The 8,763-nt window shown below is 41.2% G+C and overlaps 1 protein-coding gene across 1 annotated transcript in view; it reads right to left on the reverse strand.

Annotated features, from left to right (window-relative positions):
- The window catches only part of LOC107285523 (interferon-induced helicase C domain-containing protein 1), a gene marked incomplete at its 5' end in the record, with an annotated part of 48,153 nt that extends 39,399 nt beyond the window's left edge, over window positions 1–8,754 (reverse strand). Inside the window, 4 exons of the mRNA XM_029283692.1 lie at window positions 805–1,103; window positions 4,224–4,385; window positions 5,542–5,698; window positions 8,455–8,754. Of these exons, the coding sequence (XP_029139525.1) occupies window positions 805–1,103; window positions 4,224–4,385; window positions 5,542–5,698; window positions 8,455–8,754 (918 nt within the window). The remainder of the gene's footprint in view (window positions 1–804; window positions 1,104–4,223; window positions 4,386–5,541; window positions 5,699–8,454) is intronic.
- Between the last annotated feature and the right edge of the window lie 9 nt (window positions 8,755–8,763).

Genomic DNA, 8,763 nt, shown 5'->3' on the forward strand with positions numbered 1-8,763 from the left:
TAGGCTTTTAGATAACTTGTTTCTTTTTTTTTACATATTTCACCTATTTATGTAGAATAATATTTTGTGGAGTTAGGGATATTAATAGTAGTTTACTTTTAGTTGAATAGTATCCTGGGATTAGGTTTGGGAAGTCCGGGGGGTGGGGGGTGGGGCTTTTATTATAGCATTGTGATGTACTTGTGATGTGTTTTTTTTTTATGATGAAAATAATAAAATTTATACTTGGAAAGGGAGGGGGTGAGGAAAGGGAGAGCGAGATCTCTAAAATAGGTATTGTGGAAAAGACTCATTTGGCAAAAATATATGTTTGCTCCAAAATTGATTTGAAAGGTAAATAACCTACAAGTCAGATTTTCCATTTGTGATGGGTTTGGCCTTCCATATGGTCTATACGGTTTTTCTCAATCTCAACCATTTTAAAGTGTGTGGACTTAACGCTGGGTGAGGAATTCAGAGACTTGGAGTCCACACATTTGAAAGTCGTTGAGGTTCAGAAATCCAGGTCTAGCGTAAGGAATTCTGGGAGTCATTCCAAATACCTAAGCCCTCTTCTTTCCTCTAACCCAGGGGTCTTCAAACTTGGCCCTTTTGTGACTTGTGGACTTCAACTCCCAGAATTCCTCAGCCAGGCACGCTGGCTGAGGAATTCTGGGAGTTGAAGTCCACAAGTCATAAAAGGGCCAAGTTTGAAGACCCCCTGCTCTAACCCATTTTGCTGCAATCCCTCCCCACCCCTAGTTTCAGGAGAGGATCCCCGGCTTTCCTCTCTTCTCCTACTGTTATTGCTTTGTTTCAGCTTACCCGCTCCACATCTTCGGGATCCAAGAGTTCCTTTCCCAAACACTTGAAAGCCACCTGAGTGGCCTGTAACATGTCGGTAAGGCGATCGAAGAACAGGTTCACTAGAGCCCTGCCCAGGTCGCCGGCCGCCTCCAAGGAGGGCGAGGGCAGTTCGTTGAGGCTGGGGTCCAGGTACTTGCCGGCGTCGTAGCCTCCTTGCACCAGCGCCTCAGAGAACTCCTGGCATAAGCCCGGCGAGCCGGCAGCCTCCTTCTCCACCACGGAGAGCAGCTGCTCCGCCGCTTCCACGTTCCCCTTTTCTCCAGCCACNTTAAATTTGCTTTATCTAACCCACATTTAACACAAGATGCAATGGGATTTATTGTGGCTAAAAAACAGATTATGCAGCAGAAGAAGCAGATCTTCCTAACAAGGATGAATAGAGTGCCACCTACTGATTCCAAAGGTATTTGAAGATGAATAGTGTTTGAACTGAGAGGATCCTTGGCACTCTATCCTGATTAGGCAAAAGTATAAAATTGAGATAAAAATCAGGGCCCTATTTTGCAAAATTCAACCTCAGCCAGTGGCCTTATAAGGATGAAATTCATTCTTCCCTTCCAACAGGAGAAGATATGAGAGGGAAGAAATAAAATAAAAAAGGATTCTTTTAGAACAGGGGTGTCAAACTCGCAATGTCACGTGACGTATTGCGACTTTTTCCCCATTGCCAGAGCTGGGGTGGGCACGGTTTTGGCATGACGCATCCGGCCCACAGGCCGGCAGTTTGACACCCCTGATTTAGAACAATGTCAATACCAGCAAAATACTGGGCTGGAAACAATAATTCCATCTCTTATTTATAAGATTAAGTACTTATATAATCCCTTACTTATTTTAGAAAACTTAAAGGACTGATTGTGCAGTTGGAGATGAGAACAACATATTTAAATTAAGAACAGAGCACCTTCTTTTTCTTGTTTAAACAAGCTCAGAATCAATTTATATACATTTCTTGGACAGACAGATGTAACTGAATCACAACAGGAATGACTCATGATTATGTTTCCAATGGGGGGGGGGAGGAAAGCAAAGTTATGTCTTCTCCTTCAGCAATGGAGGTGCTAGGAGATGCTCTGGGCAGAGAAAGTTCACACCAATAATTCTAACAGGGGGAAAATTATACAATGATTATGAAAGGCACTTTATTTGTAACTGTTGAGGAACTGATGAGGGAAATGGAGGGGAAACAACTGTTTTTTGGAAAAGAGAAAAAAAAATTAAAAGTTCCTACATGTAGCCCAGAATGCATATGCTTTTTCTAGCTATGTACCCTCTTTCTCCCCAAAACACTTTTTGTCCTTTTGGTGACTGTGACATAGCAAGAGAGACACAGATTTTGAAAGCTATTTGTAATCAGGGCAGATAATATCAAGCTAGGTTGATAAGCATTCTGGCCAGTGTAGTGCAATTTCCTGGGAACTGATGCCACTGCTTCCTTCCCCATACCAATATTTTCATAGTATAAGTAGCACAGCACAACCAGAACTGGATCCTAATATAACACTCTTTATAAATAGATGGAGTAGGGGGGAGGTATAGAGAGTACAACCCTATTTTTTTGGGTTTTTAAATAAAATGCGAACTGCATGCATGTAAGTTATTGTAACCCAAGTAGAGTAGTTGGAAGCACCTAGCTAACCTTGGTTGAAGGGGGCAACGTAAGCAGGGTTGGACCTACTTAGTACTTGGATGAGAGACTACTTGGATTAGAAAAAACCTAGGGTGGTTGGTTAGCAATAGCACTAGCAATAGCACTTAGACTTATATTCTGCTTCACAGTGCTTTACAGTCCTCTCTAAGCAGTTTACAGTCAGCATATTGCCTCCAACAATTTAGGTCCTCATTTTACTGACCTTGGAAGGATGGAAGGCTGAGTCAACCTTGAGCTAGTCAGGATCAAACTGCTGGCAGTCGGCAGAATTAGCCTGCAATACTGCATTCTAACCACTGGGCCACGCTGGTTCTAGGCTACAGTTAGCCATAGTTAGGCTAGGAAGCTGAAAAGTAACCCCAGAAATCTGAGTGTGCACGTAAAATGTATGTACTTTCTAGCTGGTAACAATACGTTGTCTTAAATCAGAGGTCCAAGCTTTCATAGAGTACACTCTTGGGGTAAAGCAGGTTATTGGTTGAGACAAAAACATGACAAAACTAACCAGTATTTTGCCCTCATCATTAGCAGAATATGACTAATGTCGGTAACCAATACTTTTTATCTTGCTGAAAAGTTGTGTGTGAAAGCATCAATTGAGGATGGTGAGTGGTGAAAGCAATACTTATGAACCCATTTGTTGACTGGCATGGCATATAGAAGATTGTGAATTAGAAGGAAAGAGGAATATGAATGAAACAAAATAGATACAGGTAGTCCTTGACTTACAGCCATTCGTTTAGTGACTGAAGTGCGGCGCTGCTGAACAAAGGGCTTATGACTGGTCCCCAAAGTTACAGCTCTTGCAATGCCTCAGTAGTCATTTGATCGAAATTTGGGTACCTATATCCGCCCTCCCAATCTATGCCCCTTTGGCTGTCCTTCCCTCACTGGCTCTGCTAGCCTTTCAACCCACAGATGATTTTCACTGTTTTTTTTCTGCTATTGCTGACTAGGTGTCCCCAGCCTGGCCCTTCATGAGCTGCTGGCTGTGCCAATCTTCTTCCCGAGAAGCAACCTGGAATTAAGGAGAAAGTTCCTAACAGTGAGGACAATTAACCAGTGGAACAGTTTGCCCTCAGAAATCATGGGCACTCCATCATTAAGAAGAGACTGGACAGTCACTTGTCTGAGATGGTATAGGTTCTCCTGCTTGAGCGGGGGGCTGGACTAGAAGACCTCCAAGGTCCCTTCCAGCTCTATTCTATTCTTCTTCACTGTCCTACCCCTTGTCCAAATTGCACATGGCTTTGTCTAAAATGTGTGCAGCCTTCTCATGAGGTTTTGGAAGGCAGGCATATGAAAGATGGTTGTAGCTGCTTTGGTGCCAAAGAAGGACCTTTTCTTTTTACTCTTGGAGAGTAGAGGAAGAACACAAAACTAATCTTAGTACTTTCATGGTGCACGTCACTACTTCCTGAAAAGTTCGGGACCCAATGTCTTTAATATGAGGGAGATTTGGCACAGATTTAGTTAAACTGATTATATCAGAGGACAGCAACATTTTCAGACAGAAAACACCATGAAGTGATTTAACCTAATATTGTGCATGCTTTCCTCCCAAAAATTTAAATTGGAAGGAAAACAGTTTTTGGGCTCCTTTAATTAAAAATTCTTGGAGAACCCTGAATGCCATCTAGTGTATCATATATGTAATGGCATCCACACTTACAATATTACTGATCAGTTATACAAATTATAAAAACACTGGTAGATGACAAATCACCTGAAATTGCAAGGAGGTCTTCAAATGATTTTTCTGATGCATTCTCCTCATCCTCTGGAGTTTCTTGTAATTCAATTCTTGGCTGCAGATTCTCCACAACTTCAGAACTTGGTGCCTCATATATTTCATTTGATGAATCAGAGGCTCCATTTACGTCTTGTTCTGTTCAACCAAAATAAAAAGTTGCAACCCATAACTGAAGCTTATTTATTTAAATAACTGCTCAATTAATGACCTACAAAAAAAATAATGGACTTCAGTTTCTAATATACAATTTGGGATGTGCTCAGGGCTAAACTGAAAGAAATCTTGGAAGTTTTATGATCAGAACTTCCATCTGTCAGTGGCTGTCCTTATTCATATATGCACCCAAATAACAGGTATGAAGGAACCTTAACTGAAGAGTTACAAAGCACAGTAGCAAGAATCAATTTTTGAAAGTAGAGAATTTTCAGAAGGCTTGAAGCTTTAAAGTGTAGCTTTAAAGATGAGGAGAAAAATGGAAATCAGACCACAGACCATGACAACTCAAGAGAAATTAAGTCCTACTGAAATAAGTTTGTTGCCAATAAAGAATAGATCTACAAGTTGTCTATTTAGAAACACCTTTCAATGTTTTTAGTGTACCTTATTCCTAAGTAAATGTAGAAACAAATAAAGTAAGTAATAATCTCCAACACAATATTATCAGACTCTACCAATATATAAAAATACAGGTAGCCCCTAACTTACAATCATAATTGGGATCGGAACTCCTATTGCTAAGGCCATCATTAAGCAAGCCATGCCCAACTTCACAACCTCTTCTGCTACAATCATTAATTGACTCATGTGGTCGTTAAAATAAATCATGTAGTTATTAGGCAAATCCAGCTTTCCCCACGGATTGTACCTGTTGGAAACTGGCTAGGAAGGTCAAATGATCATGTAACACTGGGATACCGCAAACTATCATAAAATACATGTTGGTTGCCAAGCGCCCAAATTTTCATCATGTGACCATGGGAACGCAAGTGCAAGCACGAGTCATAAATCACCACTTTCAGGCCTGTTATAACTTCAAATGGCAACTAAACAAATGGTTGCAAGTTGAGGACTATCTGTAAGCATAGGTCAGAAGTGTTTCAGTTTATTTTGATTCAAGACTGCTCAATTATTTTCCTGTTAAAAATATAAGCCAATCATATTTGAAATATACAGTTATGCTCCTAGGTTTACGTAACCTGTGCAAAATTATTTCCTTTGGAAATAAGCACACCATCTGTACACAAACATTTATCAAAACATGAACATACGCCAAATGAAATTATATTATTACCGTTTGGATCCCCGCTTATGTAAGCAGCCATGTTTGCATGACCAGCTTCACGCAGGGCTTCTAGAAAGGGTGAGAGCCATTCTTTCTTCTGTATTATCCTATAGAGCATTTCTCTCACTGCTGGTTTATTCCCCTGCTTATTTTTTTCAACAATTACCTGTTTAGGAAAAATAAAGAGGCAAAAGAAACATTTTGGTAAGACGCTTCACAATGCGTATCAATATTTTTTTGCAGTCTGCGATTTAAAACCACAACATGTCAATTCTACAACGAACCTGGCTGCAGCCATTTCCTTTGTTCTAAGTTGCCACAGGATTGGGAGGGGGTGGGGAGGATTTCTACTAGCCAAAACATTTTACCATCCCATGGGAACCAAGGTCATTTGTCAGTTAGGTAGAGGCTGGAGCATTTAGTTAGAAATCCCACAAAACTATTCTATTGGGGAATGTAGCTGATTGCACAGCTCTGGGGTGGGAAGTTCAACTTTGTAATATTGTTGCTTTCTGAAAGGAAGTTCAGACTTGGTTTCACTTTTGACCATGCGGATACTATGTAACCAATAAACATGTTCTTTGAGGAAATCTCAAGCCTCGGAGTTCTGATTTATTTGGTCTTGTCTATCGGAACCATGACACAACGTCTGGTCTAGACAGCTCCTCCTTAGGAGTTCTCAGAGTATATGATGCAAGTAGTTTGCCTTAGTTGGGGCAAGATTTCTGTCTATGGGTGTGTAACCATAAAGGAAACTGCTTAGAAGAAACTCACCATGTCTTTCTTGGTTTTGGGAGCCAGGGAGTTCTAGCTCAGCAGTTCCTTGCAGCAACAGTGAGGGAAATCAAAAAGAATGGAGTATTTCAAAATCAGACTGCTGCTATGGCAAGAAGTCTGCCCTGAATATTCTCTGATTTTGCTTCTTTCTTATAGGTCACCTAACAGAGCTTGAGTTGACAAATGCTGCTCAGAAGAAAGCTAGAAATTGTTTTAAGTATAACTCTTTGAAAACACAGGTAGTCCTCGTTTAACAATGGCCTTGCTTAGCAAATATTCACAGTTACAGGGATGATGAAAAAGCAACTTTCTGACAAATCCTGGCATTTACAACCTTTGAAGGTCTATAAAGCAAAGGTCAGGGGAAGCAAGATCATAAGCATGGTCACAGTTTCACTTAGCGACCACTTTACTTAATGACCAAGTTGCCGGTCCCAAGTATGGCTAAACAAGAACCATTTACTTAGTGACCATTCAACATGAAAGTGGTGCTGATAGTGGGAACTTATGACTATTGCAGCATCCTCGTGGTCATGTGATCAAAATTTGGGCACCTGCCAATCAGCATGTATTTACAGCGATGGCAGCATCCCAGGTTCACATGATTGCCATTTACAATCTTCCCAGCCAGCTTCCAACTATTATTTTCTTTTACATATGTAATGTATGACAGATCAATTAGGTTGCAAACAGTTGTACAAGCTTATAAACGTTGGACTTGTTTTGCAAGCGGGGGGAAGCTATTACTATTGCAATAGTTTGGTTAGTGTTCAACTAGGGGGGATAATATGTGTTTTGTTTTGTTTTTTAATTCATACTTTTTCAATGTTATGTTTTATTTTGTTTTGTCTCTTAATTTTTTTTCTTTTGGATTTTGAGTTTTAATTTTTTTGAATAAAATAAAGTTGATTAAAAAAATAAGTGTGAAAAACAAGTCATATGTCATTTTTTCAGTGCTGTTATAACTTTGAACTATCACTAAGCAAAACGGTTGTCAGTCAAGGACTACCAGTAGCAATTCATTTGGCATTGTTTTCCTTTGCATGAAACTCACTTGCTGGCAGGAAAAATCACCTCAGCTCCATTTCTTACATTGTAGCAGGGATGAGCAAACATAGACAAGTGCCTGGAATGAAGGTTTAACCACCAATCAAGTTGCCCGAGTGACAGTTTGCATCAAGGGTATATTGATCTTCATAAATGTAAGGAGTAAATGCTTTCTGAAGCCTTACTCTTTGTCACAAAATGGGTGTATACAGGAGAAGGCAAGTGACAAATTGTGCATTATGATAGACTACACAGCTTTTACATACTTATATGCAATATTGTGATCCAAGCATGAAAATGTCATGAAGCATCTACTGTTTTGGCATCATGGTGATTAGGAGCAGAATTCTATGGTCATGGAGCCTTCATGTTTGTGAGTGTTAACTTCAAAATCCTCTTTGTGAATAATTGATTGCTGGCCAGCCTCAGTATTAACTGTCTCGGTTAGGAAATAGGAAATATAAACAAATACACTGCCCAGAGCCCCTTATGAGGGAGTTGGGTAGTTAAAAAATTAAATAGATGAGAGGGGGTGAGGAAAGGGAGAGCGAGATCTCTAAAATAGGTATTGTGGAAAAGACTCATTTGGCAAAAATATATGCTTGCTCCAAAATTGATTTGTAAGGTAAATAACCTACAAGTCAGATTTTCCATTTATGATGGGTTTGGCCTTCCATATGGTCTACTACGGTTTTCCTCAATCTCAACCATTTTAAAGTGTGTGGACTTAACGCTGGGTGAGGAATTCAGAGATTTGGAGTCCACACATTTGAAAGTCGTTGAGGTTCAGAAATCCAGGTCTAGCGTAAGGAATTCTGGGAGTCATTCCAAATACCTAAGCCCTCTTCTTTCCTCTAACCCAGGGGTCTTCAAACTTGGCCCTTTTGTGACTTGTGGACTTCAACTCCCAGAATTCCTCAGCCAGGCACGCTGGCTGAGGAATTCTGGGAGTTGAAGTCCACAAGTCATAAAAGGGCCAAATTTGAAGACCCCCTGCTCTAGCCCATTTTGCTGCAATCCCTGCCCCCCCAACTAGTTTCAGGAGGGGACACTCGGCTTTCCTCTCTGTCCTGCAGTTATTGCTTTGTTTCAGCTTACCCGCTCCACATCTTCGGGATCCAAGAGTTCCTTTCCCAAACACTTGAAAGCCACCTGAGTGGCCTGTAACATGTCGGTGAGGCGATCGAAGAACAGGTTCACTAGAGCCTTGCCCAGGTCGCCGGCCGCCTCCAAGGAGGGCGAGGGCAGTTCGTTGAGGCTGGGGTCCAGGTACTTGCCGGCGTCGTAGCCTCCTTGCACCAGCGCCTCAGAGAACTCCTGGCATAAGCCCGGCGAGCCGGCAGCCTCCTTCTCCACCACGGAGAGCAGCTGCTCCGCCGCTTCCACGTTCCCCTTTTCTCCAGCCAC

Source organism: Protobothrops mucrosquamatus, unplaced genomic scaffold, assembly GCF_001527695.2.
Source record: "Protobothrops mucrosquamatus isolate PMUCROS unplaced genomic scaffold, P.Mucros_1.0 scaffold_73, whole genome shotgun sequence".
Classification (NCBI taxonomy): Eukaryota; Metazoa; Chordata; class Lepidosauria; order Squamata; family Viperidae; genus Protobothrops; species Protobothrops mucrosquamatus.